This window comes from Amblyraja radiata, chromosome 23, assembly GCF_010909765.2.
Source record: "Amblyraja radiata isolate CabotCenter1 chromosome 23, sAmbRad1.1.pri, whole genome shotgun sequence".
In the NCBI taxonomy this organism is placed as follows: Eukaryota; Metazoa; Chordata; class Chondrichthyes; order Rajiformes; family Rajidae; genus Amblyraja; species Amblyraja radiata.
The window spans coordinates 14998567-15026045 of record NC_045978.1 but is presented as its reverse complement, the minus strand read 5'-3'; the positions used below and the strand labels follow the sequence as shown (position 1 = coordinate 15026045).

The window sequence follows — 27479 nt, the reverse complement described above, 5'->3', positions numbered from 1 at the left end:
CATTTTGACGAGAGTGATCCAATAATGTCAGGTGCCACAAGGAGGCGGCGTTGAGCATTAAACACGAGCAGTGCACGGAAAAGTAATATCGAACTTCTTCAGAGCTTCTATTTCATATTATGATCGGATTAATATTCGTCAAGACTCAAAATATTTCGATTGTTTAAAACTTGTCTTCTATTAAATTAATTCAAGAAAACACACCGAGTCTTATGCAGCAGAACATTTTAATCACAGAATTGAAATCCCACAGTATACTCCACACGGTTCACTTTGTTTAATCAAAATGCTCGACTTTTCCACCAATCAAGTTATGTCGTGGCAAAAGCCGACTCATTCGTCTGTTTATATGGAAAGGGAAGTGTAGGAAGAGAAAAATAATGAAGCAACCGTTCAACACACCTCTGCGAATAAAGTACAATGGGATTATCAGTAATATTAAGATAACCTTCGTTCGTGCCTGACATCTTTGAACAGCTGCTCGCATCTCGCACTTCTTTATATTGACACCTTGCTGGATTGAATCCCCGCAGTACGGGCGGAATTTGGAAGAGCACTCATTAGCGCTACTCTCCACACGTTTGGAAGTAAAGGAGGTGTGTGACATAAAACCGGAGGGACTGCCGATTACACTGACTCCACAAACTGCAACCACTTGGATCAGACAGCGAGCTGGGCAACCGGGAGCCGGAGCCAGCGGCTAACCTTGGGTCTCTGGCGCTGTGTCCCGCCCGAAGTGAGGGCAGTGGGATATACTAATGGATGTGACAACGACAGATGATGTCTAGTTTGACTATGGTCTTTCCCGTCAATAATTCGCACCGGGACACCTAGATCAAGAAGTTCTTTGTGTGTTGCTTGGAGAAGAGAGATCTACAGGGGACAGAGGACTTTAAGGTGCAATGCAAGGATTTCTGCAGGGGGTTCTGCTAATTCGTATTGGGATATCCAGATGTAGAACAGATTAAGTGGAGCTGCTTTCCGCTCGTACAGCAGAACCCGTGCGAGGAGGCGAGGAAGGGGGCTGCGGGAGAGCGGCTGGGCGAGAAGGGCTGATACAGGGCTTGGACTGGGGCACTTGGTTTCTCGGCGCGGTTGTGCGAGAGAGGATGCTGTCCATGGTGCTGCTAGCGGCGGGGGCTCTGGCGCTGTCTGCCGTGGCGGCGCTGGCTCAGAACGACACCGAGCCCATCGTGTTGGAAGGCAAGTGCCTGGTGGTCTGCGACTCCAACCCGACCGGTGACTCCAAGGCGTCTTCCTCCTCCCCGCTTGGGATCTCTGTCCGCGCCGCTCACTCCAAGGTGGCGTTCTCCGCCGTCAGGAGCACCAACCACGAACCATCCGAGATGAGCAACAAAACTCGGATCATTTACTTTGACCAGGTAACCAGAGAGATTCGGAAATAAGCCACACTCGCACAGTACGGGAATTGTCTGCAAAGCCAGCGCTCTTTGGACGGATTAGTGTGGAAAGATGGACAGATGCGTCTCAGCGTCATCTGGTTTAAACAGTGAGGGTGGTTTAAGAGTTGACTTATTACAGTGTGGAGATATAATGACATCGCATCAAGGGTTAAGTATCCAGTGTGCCATTCTCTCTAAAGGGCCGATTCAAGGCACCAGTCTGGAATCGGTCCCCATATTAGAACAGGGTTGAATAAGATTGGGTTGGAACGGACAAAAGACGCAACAGGTGTAAATGGGAAGGGAGAGAGTGAGCGATAATGACGGTTAGCAATCTATAGCCGGCGTTAAACACACTGGATGGAGTATAACGACGGAGATTACGCCGAAGCAGTAATTTACTATGCAAGGGGTACATACAGTATATATATAAGGATACGTTCAGCGTGCAATTAAAAATCGTTACTAATAGCAAAGGTTTCCGAGCCGCTGGCAGTCAATACCAAACACACAAAAAAACTTAAGCATTAAACAATTAATTGAAGTATTACATTATCTGTACTTTGATATTCATTTGGTTCCGGTAGGTGAGGAATCCTAGCATTGAACCCAGTCCCGCAATCCTGCCAAGACTCAGACGCTAGGGCTCTGTATTTTTATAGATGAATAAAGTTACTGGAGAGAAGTGATTTGTGGTGTTGGTTTCAGGTTATGGGAGCAAGCCCCCCGAGTGGGTTTAACTGGATAGATGTGCATTGGTAAAATACAAGCGCGTCGCACCCGGGAGTGACAGGCAGGCAGGCAGGCTCTGCGTTGAGAACTTCACGCACATTTTAAAGTCTCCCAGCCCGAATCACTGCAGCGATTTGTTCAGAAGGGATAGTCAACCAGAAACAAAATCACAAGATTTTAATTATCATAACAAGTGGGGTGATTTCTGGACCCAACGCGTTTATTATTATGCAGAGAATGAGACCTTGAGTGTAATTTGCATCCTCTTGGTTTATGAAGAGCAGTGATGAAACTTTGTAATTAGCAATGGCCAGTAGCACTAAACTAGTTAAACGATTGAATGGTCTCAATTTGCTGCACTTGCGTTTATATTTTTATTTAACTGCATCAGCGTGTCAAACATCAAGAATCTGCCACGGTTTGATGGGGGCTGTTTGGATAAGGCGTCCATGCCCAGATAGTAGGCTCAAAACTTTATGATATTTCCACAACAGCTGGTGGTTCTTAGACATCTCCAGCCTGTACAATAATGTTCCATGTTTTAAGATGTGCGCTGTCTTTGAAAGCAGTATCTATTTTATTTTATCCCCGAGCTTTCAAAGCGGACTGATGTAGTTCCTCCTGTCTCTCTTGCAGATCTTGGTGAATGTGGGTAATTGTTTTACCCTGGAGTCAGTCTTTGTAGCTCCACGAAAAGGCATTTACAGTTTCAACTTTCATGTTATCAAAGTATACCAGAGTCAGACGATTCAGGTCTGTATGTGTATTTATAGCAACTGACATTCCAGTCGCGGTGATGTGATTATTTAACCCTTATCTCCCGAGTTGCTTTCCTGCCTATCTAAATGCAAAAAAAAAAAACTTGAATCCCTATGCAATTGTCAGGTGTATTTCGCAGATGGATACAACAATGATTTGTGATATCTTAAAGAAATTCCGAATTCCGAATGTATTTGTTGCTATAAATCTACCAAAGAGGTCAGAGGATCACTGAAAGATATGTCAGTGATGTATTATTTTTATCGAACGTTTGAATTTAAAAAAAAGTGTGAACTGTTATTATTTTACTGTTATATTCTGTATGAAATATGCTCATTTTACAAATATGAAATTGGGGTCGAAGCCACAATAGGTGCTTTTAATTTCCTGCGAAAATTAACTGCCACAGGAATTTACAGTTGATAAATTGGAACCATGTGCAGATAAAATAAAATAAAAGAGGATTCATTGAGCAGTGTGTGGAGAATTATGATTAGGATCACAATGCGAGAAAGCAGAGCCAGAAACTTTCTGACTATAGAAAATTTATAAGGAACCTTTCAGCTTCTTCTGATATAATGGATTGCACTCTGTAGCATCAGCCAACTCTTATTGGATCACTTGGTTCATCAGTTAGCACTGATTTTATCACTAAACAGTGTATATTTATGCTGCTTCAATTCCGCCATTGTGTGATGGACATTGAAAACATATTAACTTCTTTCATGTTTATGATGCCTCCTATTGATGTTAGTGGTATGATTTATTAAACCATCATTTTTTTAATACTTGTTTTAATAGGTGTAGTTAAAGTCATTGGTAAAACATATTGCTTATGAAGATTGAAAAATATGAATGCACATGCTTTCCATTGTCAGTATAAAATATTCAATCTTGGTTTCCTTTCTGTAGCTGGAAATATTATTTTTAACAGAAACTGTGTAGATGTACCTATTATTTGCAATTATCTAAGTATCAGTATAAAAGTAGATCATAACCAATTGCAAATTGTTCATGATGGTATCATTCTAGCAGACAGACTGGCTGAGTTATTCTCATTCAGAACTTCCACATTCATTTCAGAGAGAGATTCATTGATCTGGGTTGGAATCAAAGTAAAATCCTAAAATGAAAATAATGTTATGTTAATCTAGCAATCCCTCCTCAAAGCCATCTCTATGTTTTATTTCTAATTGAGCTGTTTGTTTCCTCTTTGTTAACTTTGGTCTCTATATATTTGCAAAGTTGGTGATATTTAACAACTGGAGATTCATAAGATGATTTTTAAACATTTATTTACCATACAATACGATACGATATGATAGAACTTTATTTATCCCAGGAGGGAAATTGGTCTGCCAACAGTCATAAAACACAGCAAGATACATGAAACATGTAAATAAAGTTATGTGGTAAGTCCAGGATTTGCAAACATTGGGGAGGGGGAGAGGTGGGGTGGTGGGGTGGGGGGTGGGGGGGGGGGGGGGGGGAGTCGGTCTACCCCATGACAGAAGGGGGAGAAGTTGTACAGTTTGATAGCCACAGGGAAAAAAGATCTCCTGTGCTGCATTTTGGTGGAACCAATCTGTTGCTGAAGGTGCTCCTCAGGTTGACCAGTGTGTCAAGGAGGGGATGAGCTGTATAGTCCAAGATGCTCCATAGTTTGAAGAGCACCCTCCCCTCCAAGACCACCTCCAGCGAGTCCAACTCCACCATCAAGACGAAACGAGCCTTCCTGATGAGCTTATTAGTTCTGTTGGCATTCGCGGCCTTCGCCCCGCTACCGACAGTGAAGAAGATGGCACTGGCCACCACCGATTAATAGAACATCTTACTGTAGATATTGAAAGAGTGGAGCCTTCTCAGAAAGTACAGATGGCTCTGTCCCTTCTTATGCCTCAGTGTTCCTGGACCAGTCCAGTTTACTGTCCAGGTAAACTCAAAGGTACTTGTACTCCTTGGTAAACTGCACATCCACACCCTTGATGGAGACAGCAGACAGGGGTGTTCCTCTACTCCTAAAATCCACCACTAACTCCTTAGTCTTGTCAGTGTTGAGCTGCAGGTGATTCAGCCCACTCCACTCAACAAAGTAATTGACAACACCTCTGTATTCCGCTTCCCTCCCCTCACTGATGCAGCCCACAATCGCAGAGTCATCCGAAAGCATCTGCAGGTGGTAGGAGTCTGAGTTGTATCTGAAGTCCGAGGTGTAGATGGTGAACAGGAAGGGAGAGAGGACCGTCCCCTCTAGAGGATATATTGGATCTCTGGCTGATAGGCTGGTTTAATACCAAATTTCACTAGTCATCCTCTCTGGCAATCAATGTGAGGAAAAATGGATCCCAAGCCATGTAGCGGACGAATGCTAACAAGATGAGTGTGTGCAGAAGGGCCTTGAAGAGTAAGAGGAAGGCAACAATTGGAAGGGTTCGGAAGGGAAACTCCAAAGTGTGCAGAACGGATCATTGAATTTTTGGCAAGCATTGCAGGATAAGGTTGGAGATTCAGAAGTGACAGGTTAGCAGAATGAAGTATTGGGAGGCAAGGGTAAACCTGAGGGGTACAGTGATGAGTGGGCTAATCATAGGCTTATCAACCATTGCCTTCTTAAGAACATACCTCCATTTACTCCATCCAATTTTAACAATCTTCTTGCTAATACACCAATTTGAGATTAACTTTATATCCCATATCCCTTTCCCCTCACTCACCTACTGAGATCCAATGATGAACTGATTCATTTTCACTGCCACTATTGATAGTTCCTTCGCAATGTCCATTCAGCCATGCACAAAGCTTGTGGGAAATGATTGTGTTGATATGCAATATTGAAATGAAGGGAGTAATTTTGACAAAATTGGGCAGGCCATTCATTTTAAATTATGTCCAGATTATTTTTTTAATCAACTTCAGTGGTGTATCAGGGTGTAAAATAGAAAGTCAATCCAGTCTCCTCAGCTGGTAATAGGAGGGATAATTTAAAACTACTCACTGGGAATGATTTGAAATTGTGAATAATGGCCAAAAAGTTTCTACCTTACTGACATATTGTGAAATCTTAACAAAATACTATTCATTTGGATCTTTTCACTTTGTGCCAATTCTACCCTTCATTTTTATGGTTATTCTCAAAATTAGCCACCGTGTTCCAGTCTGTTTACAGCTTTAATATCAGAAGATTTATCATTGGTCACAGTGGAAAACCTTCCAATGTACTATCATTACCAACACTACCTTCTCTGAAGCAACAGCATTTTCTGCTTCTTGTTATATGAATGTTGTCTTGATCTATCGGCATGCCTTTCTACCTTAAAACATGTATTTTCTGAGGTATTCAATTCTAACAGTTACTAACAAAAAAAACTTCCCAAAGAATAATCGGTACCATCCCCAGTGAAGGACTGTCAGAGGCATTGCCACTTCTATGTTTGTGTAGTTGCAGGATAACTCACTAATCTCTCATATATCCACGCTCTCCTCTCCAATATTGCATTCTAGTAACTCAATTGTTCCATTATTATTCATTCTGATCTCGCGTTGGTATGTACATCCATCCTGCCTAAGTGCCAACTCTATTTACTATGCACTCTATTGCACATTTTGCTCTTCTTTATCTTTTCCTCTTAGTTTTGTGACAAACCGTTCCCTCTCCCTGTCACCAAAACAATGTTTTGGTATATCCCAGCACCAGCATTTCACCAGTGCTATGTCAACCTACTTCATTTGAAATGTCACGGTGTTTCCATGGACAGCTCAATGCTGCTCAGATACGCACTTCAAATCTCACCTCTCATTTCTAAACAGGTTTCCTGTAGTATTGTGTAGGAAGGAACTGCAGATGCTGGTTTACACCGAAGATAGACACAAAATGGTGCAATAACTCAGCGGCTCAGGCAGCATCTCTGGAGAAAAGGAATAGGTGATATTCAGAGTCCGAAGAAGGGTCTTGACCCGAAACCACCTATTCCTTTCCTCCAGAGATGCTGCCTGATCTGCTGAGTTACTCCAACATTATAGTGTCGATTTTTTTGTAGTATTGTTCATGTATGGTGTTCAATCTCAGTACAACAGTGATACTCATAACTAGTTTCTGGCTGGTAGTTCTGTTGTGGGGTGTCTTATGATGGAATTGGCTTAGGAACACAATTATGATATCGGTGGCTATTCTGGGATCCGCTGAAATGAAATAATTGGAAGTGATTTCATATACTTTTACATGATGTGGCAGGTAAATATTGCTCCTGCTGTGTCCATAATGGCTACATAACCCCTTATTCCCTGACGGTGAGCACATTTTAAAACCAGTCTCTGGATTATGAAGCACTTTGGGATGTTCTATTTTCAACCATCCTCCATAATTGAAAGTATTTCCTTTTCTTTTTTATTTCAATTTATTATGAAATCAATAAATATTGATTGATGGAAATATTAAATTTATTCGCTGCAAAATTAAACATCAATCCTATGAAACAGACATTGAAGAATTCAAGGAAATGCAGGCTTGTAAAGTTTCAAAAATATGGTATAATAAAATTAATTGCCAGGTTAAATTATAGTTTGGAATGAATTATTGATCTGGAGGAAGGTCAAAATGTCATCAGATATTACTTTAGAGGTTGGAGGTGCTTTAGGCAAAAGTCAGAATTAACAAGAGGTAGGGGAGACTGGAAGCGCATTCTCAGTAAAGGTAAGCTACAAAGTGTCATATAAACATTGATTTCAGAGCCAAAAATCAATTGGTTGCAGCAGTTAGAGACCTTTACATCTTATTGTGGAGTCAGCTGAACTAAGCCCACGGCCAAGAACTATTGTATAGTAAATTGACTGCAGGGAAATTTTCCTCAGAGATCGCCTTGCATTAAGTGGTACACTATTTTATAAAGAAGAGTGCAAGATTGGGTAGCCAACTTTAGCTGATGTGCATCCCTGGAAATCTGCTCACATGACATCCTGCTTCCTTGCATCTCATCCTTGATGTTTCTGCTACTGGCTACCTGACATATCAATCTGGTTAACAATGATCATAAGATCATAAGTGATTGGAGCAGAATTAGATCATTCGACCCATCAAGTCCACTCCGCCATTCATACATGGCTGCTCAATCTCTCCCTCCTAACCCAATTCTCCCGCCCTCTCTCCACAACCTCTGACACCCGTCTTGATGTATTCTTGATGTTGCATAAAACATTATATGAATCATTTGAAGCACATACAGTATGTGGCAGTATCATTTTATGGGTTGTGTGCACCACTGGCCTTTGTACTGACTGATATTTGATTTTGATCTCTCACAGTTATGTGTCTATGTACAGTATATATATATAAAACTAAAAGTCTCATCTTGACCACTTCCTGTCTGCGCTATATATCGATTTTAGAAAAAAACGCTACCGTATATCTCTATGATTTTTGGCCTTCTTACTCAAAGACCTCCTCCGCTGCGGCAACCCCAAGAATTTTTTTGATTGATTTTCTTGCGATCACCTGATTGGTCCTCTCGCCCTTCAATCACCACGATGAAGTGAAATGGCAATGGAAATGAAATGGAAATGAAAATGAGATGACTTGTTTGGCCTGCCCTGTGCTTGAAACTGAAATGGCAATGGAAATGAAATGAAATGAAATGAAAATGGAATGAGTTGTTTGGCCTGACCTGTGCTTGAAACTGAAATGGCAATGGAAATGAAATGAAAATGAAATGAGTTGTTTGGCCTGCCCTGTGCTTGAAATTGAAATGGAAATGGAAATGAAATGAAATGAGTTGTTTGGCCTGCCTGAAACCACTCAATTCGGCCCACAAGGCCCCTATTAGCCGAGAAACCAGTCGCTTTTGCCCAAAATGCCGTATTAGCCCAGGAAGAGCATTTTGGTCCAAAAGTCCAGAAAAAGTGCCTTTCACTGAGATTTCACTCAGATTTTTTTTAAAGAGTCCCTTCAGCCCATCAGGCCTGTATTAGGCCAGGAGGAGTCCCTTTGGCCCATCAGTAAGCATTCCCCCTGCAAGTACCCAGGTGGCTGTACACCTTGACAATAAGTATTCCTGTTTGAGTACTGTTGGGGGGGACAGCCTACCTGGCGGTAGCAACAGCGGCCGGGCCTCCGGTACAGAGACCGGTCCTGTTGCTCAGAAGGGTAAGGAAAAGAAGACGAGGCCATTAGTAATAGGGGACTCTATAGTTAGGGGGTCAGACAGGCGATTCTGTGGATGCAGTCGGGAGACCTGGATGGTAGTTTGCCTCCCTGGTGTCAGGGTCTGGGATGTGTCTGAATGTGTCCAAGATATCCTGAAATGGGAGGGAGATGAGCCCGAGGTCATGGTACATATAGGTACCAATGACATAGGTAGAAAAAGAGAAGAGGTCCTGAAAGGAGAATTTAGGGAGTTAGGAGGAGAGTTAAAAAGAAGGACCGCAAAGGTAACAATCTCGGGATTACTGCCTGTACCACGCGACAGTGAGAGTAGGAATGGAGCGAGGTGGAGGATAAATGCGTGGCTGAAGGACTGGTGCAGAAGGCAGGGATTCAAGTTTCTGGATCATTGAGACCTCTTTTGTGGAAGGTGCGACCTGTACAAAAAGGATGGGTTGCACTTGAACCCTAGGGGGACCAATATCCTGGCGGGGGGATTTGCAAGGGCTACTGCGGAGACTTTAAACTAGAACGGTTGGGGGGAGGGAGTCAAATAGAGAAAGCTAGTAGACAGTGTGTGAGGCAGGAGGCAGAGAAGGGAACCACTCAGACCCAACATGTAGGGGGGAAAGAAGAAAACAATAATAAACAGAGAATAAGAGGTGGCGGGGTTCTTAAATATGTGAGCAGAGAGACAGAGGGGTGTAAAATGGGGTTAAAAGCAGTAGGTAGCAAGGTGAAAAGTAAAAGTGGCAGGCAGACAAATCCAGGGCAAAAATCAAAAAGGGCCACGTTTCAACATAATTGTATAAAGGGTAAGAGCGTTATAAAAACAAGCCTGAAGGCTTTGTGTCTCAATGCAAGGAGCATTCGTAATAAGGTGGATGAGTTGAATGTGCAGATAGCTATTAATGGTTATGATATAGTCGGGATCACGGAGACATGGCTCCAGGGTGACTAAGGCTGGGAGCTGAACATCCAGGAATATTCAATATTCAGAAGGGATAGACAGAAAGGAAAGGGAGGTGGGGTAGTGTTGCTGGTTAGAGAGGAGATTAACGCAATGGAAAGGAAGGACATTAGCTTGGAGGATGTGGAATCGATATGGGTAGAACTGCGAAACACTAAGGGGCAGAAAACGCTAGTGGATGTTGTGTACAGGCCACCTAACAGTAGTAGTGAAGTTGGGGATGGCATCAAACAGGAAATTAGAAATGCGTGCAACAAAGGTAAAAACAGTTATAATGGGTGACTTCAATCTACATATAGATTGGGTGAATCAAATTGGCAGGGGTGCTGAGGAAGAGGATTTCTTGGAATGTATGCGGGATCGTTTTCTAAACCAACATGTAGAGGAACCAACGAGAGAGCAGGCTATTCTAGACTGGGTATTGAGTAATGAGGAAGGGTTAGTTAGCAGTCTTGTTGTGCGTGGCCCCTTGGGCAAGAGTGACCATAATATGGTTGAGTTCTTCATTAGGATGGGGAGTGACATTGTTAATTCAGAAACAATGGTTCTGAACTTAAAGAAAGGTAACTTTGAGGGTATGAGACGTGAATTGGCCAAGATTGACTGGCGATTAATTCTTAAAGGGTTGACGGTGGATATGCAATGGAAGGCATTTAAAGACTGCATGGATGAACTACAAAAATTGTTCATCCCAGTTTGGCAAAATAATAAATCAGGGAAGGTAGTGCATCCGTGGATAACAAGGGAAATCAGGGATAGTATCTAGCAAAAGATGAAGCGTACAAATTAGCCAGAAAAAGCAGCCTACCAGAGGACGGAGAAAATCAGAGACCAGCAGAGGAGGACAAAAGGCTTAATTAGGAAAGGAAAAATAGATTATGAAAGAAAACTGGCAGGGAACATTAAAACTGACTGCAAAAGTTTTTATAGATATGTGAAGTGAAAGAGATTAGTTAAAACAAATGTAGGTCCCTTGCAGTCAGAAACAGGTGAATTGATCATGGGGAACAAGGACATGGCGGACCAATTGAATAACTACTTTGGTTCCGTCTTCACTAAGGAAGACATACATAATCTGCCGGAAAAAGCAGGGGACCGCGGGTCAAAGGAGATGAAGGAACTGAGTGAAATCCAGGTTAGCCGGGAAGTGGTGTTAGGTAAATTGAATGGATTAAAGGCCGATAAATCCCCAGGGCTAGATAGGCTGCATCCCAGATTACTTAAGGAAGTAGCTCCAGAAATTGTGGATGCATTAGTGATAATTTTTCAAAACTCTTTAGATTCTGGAGTAGTTCCTGAGGATTGGAGGGTAGCTAATGTAACCCCACTTTTTAAAAAGGGAGGGAGAGAGAAAACGGGGAATTACAGACCAGCTAGTCTAACATCGGTAGTGGGGAAACTGCTAGTCAGTTATTAAAGATGGGATAGCAGCACATTTGAAAAGTGGTGAAATCATTGGACAAAGTCAGCATGGATTTACGAAAGGTAAATCATGTCTGACGAATCTTATAGAATTTTTCGAGGATGTAACTAGTAGAGTGGATAGGGGAGAACCAGTAGATGTGTTATATCTGGACTTTTAGAAGGCTTTCGACAAGGTCCCACATAAGAGATTAGTATACAAACTTAAAGCACATGGTATTGGTGGTTCAGTATTGATGTGGATAGAGAACTGGCTGGCAAACAGGAAGCAAAGAGTAGGAGTAAACGGGTCCTTTTCAGAATGGCAGGCAGTGACTATTGGGGTACCGCAAGGCTCAGTGCTGGGACCCCAGCTATTTACAATATATATTAATGATTTGGATGAGGGAATTGAATGCAACATCTCCAAGTTTGTGGATGACACTAAGCTGGGGGGCAGTGTTAGCTGTGAGGAGGATGCTAGGAGGCTGCAAGGTGACTTGGAAGGCTGGGTGAGTCGGCAAATGCATGGCAGATGCAGTATAATGTGGATAAATGTGAGGTTATCCACTTAGGTGGCAAAAACAGGAAAGCAGACTATTATCTAAATGGTGGCCGATTAGGAAAAGGGGAGATGCAACGAGACCTGGGTGTCATGTTACACCAGTCATTGAAAGTAGGCATGCAGGTGCAGCAGGCAGTGAAGAAAGCAAATGGTATGTTAGCATTCATAGCAAAAGGATTTGAGTATAGGAATAGGGAGGTTCTACTGCAGTTGTACAGGGTCTTGGTGAGACCACACCTGGAGTATTACGTACAGTTTTCGTCTCCAAATCTGAGGAAGGACATTATTGCCATAGAGGGAGTGCAGAGAAGGTTCACCAGACTGATTCCTGGGATGTCAGGACTTTCATATGAAGAAAGATTGGATAGACTCGGCTTGTACTCGCTAGAATTTAGGAGATTGAGGGGGGATCATATAGAAACTTACAAAATTCTTAAGGGGTTGGACAGGATAGATGCAGGAAGATTGATCCCGATGTTGGGGAAGTCCAGGACAAGGGGTCACAGCTTAAGGATAGAGGGGAAATCCTTTAGGACCGAGATGAGAAAAACGTTTTTCACACAGAGAGTGGTGAATCTCTGGAACTCTCTGCCACAGAAGGTAGTTGAGGCCAGTTCATTGGCTATATTTAAGAGGGAGTTAGATGTGGAACTTGTGGCTAAAGGGATCAGGGGGTATGGAGAGAAGGCAGGTATGGGATACTGAGTTGGATGATCAGCCATGATCATATTGAATGGCGGTGCAGGCTCGAAGGGCCGAATGGCCTACTCCTGCACCTATTTTCTATGTTTCTATGCCTAAGTATTAAACCTCACCCCAGTATTTTTCTCCCTCCTTTCGTTGGCTCCCTGTGAGGTCCAGGCCAGGATGGACTTTCCTCCTTCATTGATGTGGTCTGCATAAATAGATGAAAAATGTCTAAAATTGATTCTCCACCCTCTCCCCCTTCTCTCTCTCACGGTCTCTCACCTGTTTTGGGCAGAATTTCTGGCAGTTTCTGAGCTGCCAGCCCACCAACCCTGAGTGACTGAGCTGCCAGCCCACCAGGCCTGAGTGACTGAGCTGCCAGCCCACCAGACCTGAGTGACTGAGCTGCCAGCCCACCAGACCTGAGTGACTGAGCTGCCAGCCCACCAGACCTGAGTGACAGAGCTGCCAGCCCACCAAGCCTGAGTGACAGAGCTGCATTGGGGAACCAGCCCTCCCGTGTGAACATGGGACCCAACGGGTCCCACTTAGTCTAGTACGTATATATATATATATATGTGTATATGTCTTTTAAATTATATATATATATATATCGCAGTCGCTGGCTCAAAAAGGCTGGCAGTATCATCAAGGACCCACACCATCCTGCCATCCTGGCCACATACTCATCTCCCTGCTAACTTCAGGAAGAAGGTACAGGAGCCTGAAGACTGCAACAACCAGGTTCAGGAATAGCTAGTTCCCCACAGCCATCAGGCTATTAAACTTGGCTCGGACAAAACTCTGAACATTAATAGCCCATTATCTGTTATTTGCACTTTATCAGTTTATTTATTCATGTGTGTATTTACGTATATAATGGTATATGGACACACTGATCTGTTTTGTAGTCAATGCCTACTATGTTCTATTGTGCTGAAGCAAAGCAAGAATTTCATTGTCCTATCAGGGACACATGACAATAAACTCTCTTGACTTGACTTGTTATATATATATATATGTGTGTGCGTGTGTTTTAAATATGTATGTATGTATGTATGTCTTTTAAAGGCTCAGAGGTTATTATTGTTAAGTAAATAACAAATGCAGTTCTGACCTCCCAACTACTTCATTGGAGACTTTGAACTTTCTTTCACCAGACTTTATTGGACCTCGTCAGGAGGAAGCAGCGAGATGAGTAAGGGCAATAGCTCAGGTTAAACAGTGACAGTGGATGAACTGGGAAAGTGTAGAAAAGAGGAGGTTTAGCTGGGGGGAACTGTGGTGTTATAAGGGCTATTTATGATGTGCTGCCATTACCACAGAACCTTAAACAATGGGTAGGTGTGGACCCAGCGTGTCCCTTGTGTTCAGAGGTGGCAATGTTGAGGCATATTTTATCAGGATGTAGGACTAATCTTTCTCAGCGTCGGTATACTTGGTAGCATAACCAGATATTGAAGTGCATAGCTGCAGTAAATGAGTGGAGGAGAGTACAGGTGAATTCAGCAGGCATCAGGTTTGGAAATGTAGTGATCATTTTGTCCGTGAGGGAGAGAAGGTTAGAGGAGGGAAGTTTGCAGATAGATATGAGTCAGGCCAGTTACGGGGAGCCAATGATTGGAAGATGCGGGTAGATTTAGGAGGAAAGCTTGTTGTTCCGCAGGAAATAATTACTACAAGTTTGGGGCCTGATATAGTTAAAGGCCTGTCCCACGAGCATGCGACTGCATGCGGCAAGCGCGACTAAACCGGAAGCGGGGGCCGCGCGGAGGTCAAGTGATCCCTGTACAGGGCCTGTCCCACTAGCATGCGACGAGCGTGACCAAACTGGAAGCGGGGGCCGCGCAGAAGTCGAGTGATCCCGTACGAATTGCCGTGAAGTTCGAGCGAAGTCTGCGGGAAGTTCGCGCGTGACGTACGGCATCAAGACGCTGCATACGACATCGAGACGCTGCGCACGCCCGTCGAGGCGGTGCGTACGGCCTCCGCGCGGAATTTTTGGACAGTGTCAGTTTTTCGGAGCCCCGTGCGATGTCGGGACCAGTTCCGCACAACTCCACACGGCTCCGGCGATCGAAGTGGGACCGGCCCCGCGAGGCCGTACGGCTCAAGCGACCACGTTAGGTCGCGCTTGCCGCATGCAGTCGCATGCTCGTGGGACAGGCCCTTTATGGTCAGTTAGTCAGCGGATAGTGGATTTTATAGAACTGACAGTGCCTTGGGAGAACTTAATGGATGAGGCTTATGAAAGGAAAAGGCTTAGATATGTGGAGTTGGCAGCAGATGTTGAGCAACGAGGATGGAGAACAAGAGTATGTTCGGTAGAGGTGGGTTGTAGAGGTTTCACAGCAAGATTGACCACGTCGCTATTTGGAGAGTTAGGAATTCGCAGACAGAGTTTGCATCAGGCTGTAAAACAAATGCCACAGGCAGCAGAGCAAGGCAATAGGTGGATTTGGTGGAGAAGAAATAGTGTCAGTTAGAGGCAGAAAGGAAATGTATGACATGCAGTATGTGTATTTCTTTGTAATTGTAGTCTGTGCAAGTGTATCTTGGTCTTATGCAAGGGTGATATTTGTGATGTTACAAACTTAATGATGGGCTAGGATTAGTGGAAAATAGGATGTTTAACATTTGTTAGAGTTAGCTAATTGGCTGCAGCTTGCTTTATTTAGCAGATACTGGTAGCATAGGTGGCAAGAGCAGGTTTTGGGATGGTCCTGAGGTGTTGTTGGCCTAACTCAATGAAACACCAATAAAGGGAGATGCCCACTTGATAACCTCAATGATATACTTGCATCTACAGGATTAGTTGGGGTTTTTTAAAGAGCTAATTAATATGTAGGTAGCTGGGGTTTTTTTTTTGCATATGGAATCATTTATTGTAAGTTGGTGTATTTAATTAGATAATATTTTGGTTTTGGGCTTGGTTTTCTTAGTTGAGTGCTTATCCTAGAGTTATGGCACACGTACTTTGGTTTAAATGTAATTTAAATTTAAATTTGCACTAAATGTTATATCGTTTATTTTTGCACTGTGGATGGTTGTGTTCATGTGTAATCTTTTTTTACTGGATAGCGTGCAAACAAAAGCTTTTCATTGTATCTTGGAATGTGCCAAAAATAATAAACTAAACAGAATTAAAACTAAGTTTAATTGGCATTTGATAGTTTAGTTTAGCTTAGAGACACATCATGGAAACAGGCCCTTTGGCCCACTGAGTCTGTGCCGACCAGCAATCACCTGTACACCTGTTCTATCCTACACACTAGGGACAATTTGCAGAACCCAATCAACCTACAATCATGTTCAAGTTCAGATTTATTGCCAAATGCACCAATTAAGGTACAATGGAATTTGATTTACCATGCAGCCACACAATCAAAAAGAGCACAAACACAATAGAATATAACATGAACATCCACCACAGTGGAATCAACATTCTTCACTGTGGTGGAAGGCAATAATGTTCAGTCAGTCATCCTCCTTCTTTGTTCATCTGTGATCGGGGCCATGAACCCTCCACAGTCGCCGCTACGGATGGCCCAATGTGCAGGCCCTCTTGTCGGGATGCTCGAAACTCCGACGTCGGGACGGACACTCCGCGGCTTGGAGGTCCCGAATCGGCCGCATCCTACCGAAGACTGCGGCTTTACGATGTTATAGGCCGCAGGCCAGCGGTCGGAGGTCTTCACTGGCAATCCCTGGTGAGGGATTCCAGACTCCGCGATGGAAAGTCCATGCCACGCCTGCGGCTAGAAGCTCCGCAGACCACAGCTTCAGGATGTTGTAGGCGGGCCAGCATTCGGAGCACTTCTCTGGCGATCTCCGGCAATGGATCGCCCAGCTCCGCGATGGAAAGTTCATGCTGCGGCTGCTGCTGAAGCTCTGGGCCCGACCCCGAGAAAGGCCGCACCAATCCAAGCTGTTAGGCCGCGAGGGAGGGCGAAAATGCGACTACGTGAAAAGTCGCATTCCACCGAGGTAAGTGACTGAAAAATAGTTTCCGCCTATTCCCCGCCCCCACCCCCCACACTAAAACAAACTTTTAGACATACGAAAAACAAAAACAAGTCGAAAGGACGAACAGCTGCTGGCGAGGCTGCCGGCTCGCGGCGCCACCCGATGGATGTGTGCCCTGCACGTCTTTGGAGTGTGGGAGGAAACCGGAGCATCTGCAGAAAACCCATGCAGTCACAGGCAGAACGTACAAACTCTGCACAGACAGCATCCATAGTCAGGATTGAGTTCATAAGTGATTGGAGCAGAATTAGGCCATTCGGCCCATCAAGTCTACTCCACCACTTGATCATGGCTGATCTATCTCTCCCTCCTAATGCCATTATCCTGCCTTTCCCGATAATCTCTGACACCCAATTGAACCCGTGTCTCTGGCGCGGTAAGGCAGCAACTCTACTGCTGTGCCACCGTACTGCCCAAAGCAGCAATTGACTTGTTGATTAGAATATGTTCATCAATTTCAGGCTGCATTTAAAAAACATTCAACATGTTTAGAATTTTTTGCTTTTGGATGTATCATCTTTACAGAAGTTGCTCTTTTCATTGACTCACACCAGTAGTAAAGGTCATTAATGAGCCACAATTAGGTGGGAAAGGCTCGCTGTAATGTGGCAAATTGCCAGCAATTACCCCCAGAAAATATTGCTGTTTGGAACTCTGGCACAAATGCAAAGTCCCGATCTTTCTGGATGAGCTCCAGGTGCAAATAGTCCACCAAGGGATTTAACATGGGGTCCGGCAGGTACTTGTGTGAACTTAGTAGATTTTCTCAGCAAGCAACAACAATAGGGATCCACTTTCAGGGTCCATTCATTATGCTTCATAACTGGATTGTGTTCTGCCATGTTTTGTGTGCTGTGCAATTTTGCTTCGATGAAATTGAAAAATGTATAGAACAATCCGGAATCCTAGGTATAGTCTGGGGTTTCAATTTCAGATCAATTCAGGTTAATCAGGTCTATCCATTGAAAAAGCTTGACCAGGGCACCTGTGGGCAGTGCATAGCTAGATACACGCTGGGATTTATGTCTATGCATCCAGCTTCTCGACTGATGTTGGTCACTCCGGCAGACAAGGCTTTGCACTGTATATGATGCCTACTTCAGCTTTACTTTTTTTTAGTTTAGTTTATTATTGTTACTTGCGCTGAGGTACAGTGAAATACTTTTGTTTGCCTGCTATTCAGTCAAAGAAAAGAGTATACATGATTACAATCAAGCCTCCCACAGTGCACGTATAAAGGATAAAGTGCACAATATTTGCTGGAGGGATTTACCTTTAAATAATACATTCATCTGACCTTTCATCACTTCTTTACTCTTTTCCAACCCACCACCACCATTGGACATTGATTTCTTTCCCTCAGCCCCATCTCCCAATTGCCTGTATCTTATGTCTTCATCTGGCTCTCATTGGCTACCAATCTGCTGATGTGATGCACCCTCAATTTAAACCAATTCAGTGGCCATCCCTTGCCCTCGCCCTCTGCCCACCAAACCTTTACCAAACTGCCAGGGAAAACTCCTTTCAACCCTGCATTCAATCTGCCGAAAAGCTAAGTGGCCCAACTTTCCATCCCATTTTCTCTTCAATCCGTGGCCTGAAACCGACTCTGCCCACCGAGTGTCCTGACCTGAAACGTTGCCCATCCATTTCCCTCCACAGAAGCTGCCATTAAATCCACTAAATTCTTCCAGCAGTTTGTTTCTTGAGCATTCTATCAAGCTCCCTGGCCCAACCTTTCTGGAATACAGACCAACAACTCCTCAATCTTTTTTCCCCACCCCTGACCTTTACTCTTTCTTGACTGCCTATTGCAACTGTCCTGGAATGCTCCTTATTTCCTTTGTATGATCAATGTTGATACCACACATAAATGTAGGCCCCTCACGGTATAAAGCTTGTTGGTAGGTAGACAAAAATGCTGGAGAAACTTAGCGGGTGAGGCAGCATCTATGGAGCAAAGGTATTTCCTTCGCTCTATAGATGCTGCCTCACCCACTGAGTTTCTCCAGCATTTTTGTCCACCTTCGATTTTCCAGCATCTGCAGTTCATTCTTCAACAAGCTTGTTGGTAGCACTTGTTATCTTCAGCTGAATGAATTCTTGAAATTTTCCCTGGACCTTGCATAAAACATTCGTAGGTGTTTAAGAAGGAACTGCAGATGCTGTTATCCTGTCATATGCCGCTTCGTTAATACAGCTTTCCCGTCTAATATTTAATAGAGATCTTTTCAAAAGTTACAAGCCATTGAGACCACACCTGAAATGCCATCTGCTTTTGTCAAGTTATTTACTTCATTTATTTAAATTAACATTTGGAAGATCAGAGTATCACAACAACGGCCTCTCATTTAATGTGCCCTATCAACACTGTGACCAGAATTCTTTCTAATTACTAGGCATGTTGGATACTTGATTTTGATGTGTCAGGGCTTCACATTGTCTGAAGACAAAGTTGCTATGAAAACCATCAGGTTCTGAATTCATGACCATTGTTGAATTGTGTTGTGTACCATGCTCCGTCATTGCAAGTCATATAACCATAAGAATCCAACTATTGTAATGAACATTATTACAATGTTAAAACCTAAGTAGTTCTGTAAAATTACAATAAGTATTCTGGTGAAGGAAGCTCCTGAGGTTGGATTCAAAAACATGTTTTAAATCATTGTGATTCAGAACATTCTTTTCATGTAACCTTCATCCAAATTGATTTTTTTTAGCAATCAAACTGGGCACAGAGCAAGCAGAGTACTCACAGAATTACTAAACAAAACAATTTTTCCAGTGTATTAGATTTAGTCTAAGTATAGTTAGAAATTTAACCCTGTTCTGTACATTGAACGTGCAGAACATTGAACAATACAACATGGGAACAAGCCTCCCTCCCATTATATCTGTGCTGGACATGATGCCAAGGCCAACTTTTATCTGCCTGCACACAAACCATATCCCTCCATTCCATGTATATCAATGTGCTTATCCAAAGGTCTCCTAAATGCCACTACAGTAATTCCCTTTGCCACCACACCAGGATATCACCACCCTCTGCGTGAACAAACTTGCCCCAAACATCTCCTTAAAACTTTGTCCCTCTCACCTTAAATCTGTGTCCTCTATTATTTGTATTTCGATCCTGAGAAATAGCTTCTGATTGTCCATCCTATCTATGCCTCTCATAATTTTATATACTTCCATCAGGTCTCCCCGCAATCTCTGACATTTCAAAGGCAACAATCCAAGTCTGCTTATCTTCTCCCTGTAAATAATGCCCACTAATCCAGGTATCATTCTGGTAAAGGTTCTCTGCATCTTTTCCAAAATTTCCACATCCTTCCTCCATGGGACAATCAGAATTTCACACGGTAATCAAAATGTGGCCTAACCAAAGTCCTGAAAGAAGAAGTCATTCTTGTCCCACAGCATTGTATTCATCCGCACTCTTTGAAGGTCATGGAAACAGGCCTGAAGTGTGGTATGGAAGGAAGATGTATCTGTACACCATTATTTTGTTTGAATGTTTTAGATCTGGACGATGACTGTTTCTCCAGAGTCATTTTGAAGATAAATATATCCTAATACCATTTTGTTTTAGATATGTTTATAATTCAAGCCTTTTTGAATTTTCCAGTTTGTTAATATAATCCTTTGAAAATCCTTCTGATGATTTTAAATGACCTTTCTCTAAATCATTCTTTAGCATCCTTTACTGAGAATGAGCAATTTAATCTGTTTGTTCATAGCTTGGTCTCACTGGTTGATCCAGTCACTGGCTCTTGTAGTGTCTGTGCTTATCTTCACTCTCGGATTTTGATTTTCCCAATGGACAGTCTTCACTCCAAAACTCCTCCATAAATAGGTGGGAATTAAACCTCTGTCAACCTCTTAATGGCTTAGTTCTCCAATGAGTGGTGACATTAGTAAGTCCATGGTCTGTACTTTTATGATTTGACATGAGGATCACCAATAAGACTTCTAGGAAACTGATGCCACATTTCTATTGGGAGAAACTGAAAACATTTCCTATATATTCTAACACTCACATTTCCATTTCATGACATGATATACTTCCTTGCGCGTCACTGCTGTTATTTCATGGTTGAGAAAAATAGTGTTCTTGGTTTACTTCTGACTTAGCTTCAGTATATTCTACAGACTGCAAAGGCAAAATACTGCAGATGTTGGAAATCTGAAATAAAATGTGAGTGCTGGAAATGTTTAAGATCAGGCATCTTTTCACACAGAGGGTGGTAAGTATATGGAACAAGCTGCCAGAGGAGGTAGTTGAGGCAGGGACTATAACAACATTTGAAATACATTTAAACAGGTATATGGATAGGATAGGTTTAGAGGGATATGGGCCAAACTCAGACAAGTGGGACAAGTGTGGATTTGGCATCTTGTTCGCCATGGGCAAGTTGTGATGAAGAACGTTTCCATGCCTTATGACTAACTTCTGTGAAAAGAGAAAAATTGGTGCATGAAATTTCTTATTTGGCTGCAGATAATTCAGTTTCCTTGTAGCTAAGGTTCTCCAGCAGGATTATCAATGGTACTCTTAATTTTGAACTGGCTAATTGAATAGTATTGAAAGTGGATGGGATTGATGATTAAATTCTGTATAAATATTTGTTTCAGAAGTTTGATTCAACCCTTCTACACCCAAGTTCTCTGAAGTTGGTTGCAGTTAATTTAAAGTCAATGTTCCATATTTCAGGATACCATTGAAAAGTCTTTGAAATGTTAATTTTGTTTCCAGATATTGCATGATCTGTTGATTATTTCCAACCTATTCTGTTTTATTTCAGAAGGGTTCCTATTGGGATTGGACAGACTTTGCTAAAACGTTTTTAATGTATGTGATATTAAAAAATATTTCAGAAATGCACTTCATCTGAAAGGAAGTTTATGATAGAGAAATAATGGACCTGAAATTGCTGTGAAAATAGAAACTAATCTTTGTAGATTTAGTGAACTCCCCTTGGACAACTGGTATTAATTTACATTATGCTCACAATATTTGCCTTTGTCAAATTTCTTCAAGCCCATGGCTTGTTTTATGTTTGAGTCAATGCTTATTTTGAAAACCCTAATACAATTTTTCAATTTTTTTTCCATATTTAACAGGTAAGGGTTTCAACTGAACAACAATTACATCTTTGCGTGTTTTGTATCTAGATAATGTATTACATTACTATATTGGTTGCTGATTAATTCTTAAAGGTATTATCTTGGGCTAAGGGTTTTCTCTAACAACTTTTAATTCCAAGTAGTAATGAATCCACTTCTCACATAAAAATATGACCATCAATATATTTATGAACACATTTTTCAATTTTGAAAAGGGTCAAATAGTCGTTTGAATTGTACGAAAATAACTTGATTAATGTAGTACTAAGCATTAAGTTTTAAGCAGGAATAGAAAACAGTTAGTTGTAAAGAAGCAATTGGCCATTTACTCAGCTCTATAGAGACACAGAAGCTGAAAGTGTTATTTAGAGAAAGGTTGCTGATTAATTGTACAGCTTGTCTTTAATGCCACATTTCCCCCCAGTGATTCACATTGTTACAGAGAAAAATGTTGCTGCCTTAATCGTTAAGGAAACTGTCAAAGATTTTCCACAATAGGATGCACCCAGATTTATGCAATATTCCATAAAAGCCACTAGGTAATTTGTGACCAGAGAATTCTGTCTTGTCTAGCATCGCACCGGCTGAGTACATTGCAATCCATTATTGAATCGTACAATGAAGAGATGTGTGTGCTGGACTGAGTGATTAGAGTTATACTTGTAATTATATTAGAGAGACATTGACCTATTGTATTCCCTGGCCCCAAGGGAGAAGATATCTAGGATCCATGTCTTGATCTTTACCTGCATGTGCGTTTAATGATCAGGAATGGACTGTATTCGGTTCAGATTACTCCACAATTTATCTGACCACACTTATGGTTAAATTTTGATATGCACTATTGTGAGTATTTTGACAACATGTCTTCTAGATCTCCTAATTTTTCTTTGACTTTGTTAGAAGAAACATTGTGAGATATTTAAAGCAAGCTGACCACATTACGAATATCCAATACAGAGGAAATAAAACAAGATCTAACCCTGGTTTTAGTTTAGAGATGTGGTGTGAAAACTGGCCCTTCAGCCCACCAAGTCAATGTCAACCTAGTGCTAGTTCTATCCAACATACTGTGGACAATTTAAGAAGCTAATTAACCTTCAAACTTGCATGTCTTTTGGATGTGGCAGGAAACCTGAGCACCTGGAGAAAAACCACGTGGTCACAGGAAGAACGTACAAACTCTGTACACAGCACCCTTAGTCAGGATCGAATACGGGTCTCTGGCACTGTTGGGCAGCAACTCTACCATTGCTCCATTGTACCACGCTGCCGTAGTGTCGTTGAACAGTCCTCTACAAAGTGTGAAACCTGGGACTGAGTATCAACATTGGGACAATTAACAGTTCTTATATTGGCATTGGTTTCTTATTGTCACATGTGAAGATACAGTGAAAAACTTTGTTTTGTGTGCTATTCAGTCAAATTATGCCAGATGGATACAATCAAGCCATATACAAGTACATCAGATAGTGCAAGGTGTAAAATTAACAGAGTGCAGAAGAAAGTGTTACAGTTTCAGAAATGTGCAACTAAAAAGGTGCACAGGCCACAATGAAGCAAGTTAAGGGATCAGGAATACACCTTTAAGTCTTGAGAGATTTATTTATTGTGTGATAACAGTGGGGAAGAAGCTGTTTTTGAATCTGGTGGTGTGTGTTTTCAAGCTTTTGTATCTCTGTCCACCAGGAGAGGGGAGAAGAGAGTGTGGTCAAAAGCTTCAAGTTCCGAGTTTAGTTTTAATTTAGTTTAGTTTATTATTGTCACGTGTAATGATGTATGGTTAAAAACTTTTGTTTGCGTACTATCCAGTCAAAGAAAGACTATACATGATGACAATCAAGCTGTTCAATGAGGGAGAGGTTCTTGAAGACCCAGGTTCATACAGAGCTATAGCCCTCTTAAATACTGATCAGAAAATATTAACTAAGATTCTATCTAATAGATTGAGCTTAGTGATCAGTAAATTAATACATCCTGACCAAACAGGGTTTATCCCCAAACGGTATTCATTTTTAATCTGAGAAGATTATTTAATATTATATACTCCAATAGAATCCCTAACGCAGAGCTAGCAATTATCTCGTTAGATGCTGAAAAAGCATTTGACCAGGTAGAATGGCCATATTTATTTTCGGTGATGGAAAAATTTCAACTAGGAGAGAATTACTGTACATGGGTTAAATTGTTATATTCTAACCCAACAGCTAGAATATTAACAAACAAAATGTTATCAACTAAATTTAATCTCTCTAGAGGCTGTAGACAAGGATGCTCACTATCCCCACTATTATTTGCTCTTGCAATCGAACCCCTAGCAGAAAGCGTTAGAAACCATCCAGGAATATTTGGATACAATACTAGAGACACAAGGATTAAAATCTCCTTATATGCAGATGATATACTAATATATATTACTAAATTAGAAACTAGTATTCCAAACCTATTAAATCTAATAACTCAATTTGGTCAGTTTTCGGGATATAGAATCAATTGGAATAAAAGCGAAATCATGCCAATAACAAAATTCAATTTACATACAATACAACAATCCCCTTTTAAAATAGTTAAAGATAAATTTAAATACTTAGGAATCTATGTAACTAAGACATATACCTCTTTATTTAAACTAAATTTCCCACCCTTACTGAATAAACTACATAAGAATATTCAATACTGGAAAACACTCCCCATTTCAATGCTTGGGAGAATTAATGCTATAAAAATGATTTTTTTACCGCAACTGCTGTACCTACTTCAATTAATTCCGATATATATCCCAAAAACTTTTTTCAAAAAAGTCGACTCCATTGTTACAAGTTTTGTCTGGGATTATAAGAATCATAGAATAACTAAAAAACATTTATGTAAATCAAAGATAAATGGAGGTCTGGCTTTGCCAGATTTCTTATTTTATTTTTGGGCAGTCCATATTAAAAACATGAATTTTTGGCTGGAAGAGATGGACCAACAACCAGATTGGCTAATGATGGAAAAGGAAGACTGTCTACCTTTTGAAATTGGACCGATCATATTTGCCCCCACAAAACTGCACAAAAAAACCTATAAAGAAAACCCCATAATACATAGCGGAATACGAATTTGGAAACAAATAAAAAAAGATTTAAAATTGAATAATATACCACTCTGCCTTCCCATTGTAAATAATCCTTTATTCAAATCATCCTTTATGGACAAAGGTTTCACACAATGGAAAAATCATGGAATCAAAAATATAGGACATCTTTATGGGAAAGGTACTTTTCTTTCATTTCAAGAGTTACAACTGAATTATGGACTGCACTCAAATAATTTCTTCAGATATCTACAAATTAGAGATTATGTTAAATCTAATACACAAGTTTACAGGAATAGGGAATCAGAAATTCTTGATGAATGGCTGAACAAGCATCCTAATACTGAAAAACTAATAGCTTATATTTATAACACCTTACTAAATAACGAGGTACCACCGACCGAACCATATAGATACAAATGGGAAAATGAAATAGGTCATCCTATCACGAAAGATATGTGGGACGAAAGTTTACAACAAATACATCAATGTTCATTAAATGCCAGACATACTTTAATACAATTCAAGGTCTTACATAGACTACACTTCTCTAAAATAAAACTAAATAGAATCTTCCCACAAATCTCTCCTATTTGTGATAAATGTCTACATTTAGAGGCTAATTTAACACATACGTTTGCAAACTGTATAAAACTTTAACATTTCTGGACAGATATGTTTGAAATAACTTCAGAAGTTATTAATACAAAACTGGACCCAGACACAAAATTAATAATACTTGGAATATCAGAACAAAGCTTAACACTCACAACAAACCAAAGAAACTTCCTACTGAATGGCCTCGACTACCCTCTGTGGCAGGGAGTTCCAGAGATTCACCACTCTCTGTGGTGAAAAAAGTTCTTCTCATCTTGGTTTTAAAGGATTTCCCCCCTTATCCTTAAGCTGTGACCCCTTGTCCTGGACTTCCCCAACATCGGGAGCAACTTTGTCTGGTCATTGTTTGAGGTGTGGCTAACTATGTGTTGACATCAGCAAACTTGTAAATGGATATAGGGCAGAGTGAGTGTAGCGGGAATATAGTAAGGGATTGAGAATGTGTCCTTGCATGGCACTTCTAGTCCAGACAGATTAACACAGGTATGAATATTTTTATTGTGTTTCAATTCAGTTGTTTGCATATGATGAAAAGCATAATCTGCAAAAAAAAACATTGCAAAATGGAAGTGTTTAAATTCTGTGGTGCCCAACAAAATACTTGCAGACCGTTCTTCATACTAAAACTTTATACACTTTGGTTGGGATGAGCAAAGAAAATCGGTAATGTTTTAAACATTAATGTCAATTTTAATTCATGTAACTGTGGAGATGTTGTTTTTGATATGAATCAAAACTGTTATAGAACTTTTGGTGCTGATGAAGGGTGAAGATATATTGCAGGAAAAGACATAAAACCAGTAGTTGTATGTCCAACAATCTGAAAGATATATATATCATTAGTTTACTACTGTGTAAGCAGGAACAGCAAATGCTGGTTTAAACTGAAGATAGACAAAAAAAGATGGAGTAACTCAGCTAGACAGGCAGCATCTCTGGAGAGAAGGCATGGGTGACGTTTCAGGTCGAGAAGTCTGAAGAAGGGCCTTGACCCAAAACGTCACCCATTCCTTCTCTCCAGAGTGTGTCTATGATTGGTTTGCTACTGCTTGGTAGCAACCTGGACAGAAGCAATTTTTCCTTTCATAATTGTGACTAAAAATACCTGTACATATTTACGTACGGTTAAAGTAAGGAATGTTTCATGTTTATGGTTGTTAGGATTGGTGTAGCTTGTCAATCCTGTTATCAATCCAAATCATTGTTCGCTACTGGTTTGGACTCTTGAGAGCAAAGCTTCCCTCATTATTGTCCTCAAACTGCAATCTGCTTCTAGTGATGTTTTATTGACTGTTATATTTTGGCTTGATGATGGGTGTTTAATAAATTAGAACACATCGGATGGAGATTGATCTATACCAATGCGGATAACAATGGAATAACGAAGATAGAAATAAAGGAATCATTATAACTAGCGGGATGTTGCTGGGATCACACTCAGAATTTCAGTCATCCATAATCAAACTAAATAGACCATAGACAATTAGACAATAGGTGCAGGAGTAGGCAATTTGGCCCTTCGAGCCAGCACCGCCATTCAATGTGATCATGGCTGATCATCTACAATCAGTAGCCCATTGCTGTCTTCTCTCCATATCCCTTAAATGTTTCTCTCCACATACCCAATAGTTGAAGGATCCAAGATTAAGCTGTTCACTTTCATTGTATCTATCCCAAAAAGGAGTTTCAGCACAATAGCAGGTATGGGTCCTCATTAGGTTACGGAAGAGCTCCATTCCATTCATAACCAGAACATATTGGAAGTTGGAAGTGCAGATACATACTGATTTCTATATTTCCACACAGCAAAAGATGTATGCGACGGCCATCAAATCAAACCTCCCCCGTTTCCTAAACTTATGTACTGACTCTACCTGTACTTAGGTATTAACATTTGCAATATCAAAGTTGGGCTAAAGTCAGAAATATGGTTATGACTGTTTTTAAGATTGGAACTTGGAATGCAATACTTTAAGGGC

At 41.3% G+C, this 27479-nt stretch overlaps 1 protein-coding gene across 1 annotated transcript in view; it reads left to right on the top strand.

Annotated features, from left to right (window-relative positions):
- The first annotated feature begins 556 nt into the window (after positions 1-556).
- The window catches only part of cbln4 (cerebellin 4 precursor), a 123626-nt gene continuing 96703 nt past the window's right edge, over positions 557-27479 (top strand). Inside the window, exons 1-2 of the mRNA XM_033041579.1 lie at positions 557-1382; positions 2772-2888. Of these exons, the coding sequence (XP_032897470.1) occupies positions 1110-1382; positions 2772-2888 (390 nt within the window). The 5' untranslated portion in view covers positions 557-1109. The remainder of the gene's footprint in view (positions 1383-2771; positions 2889-27479) is intronic.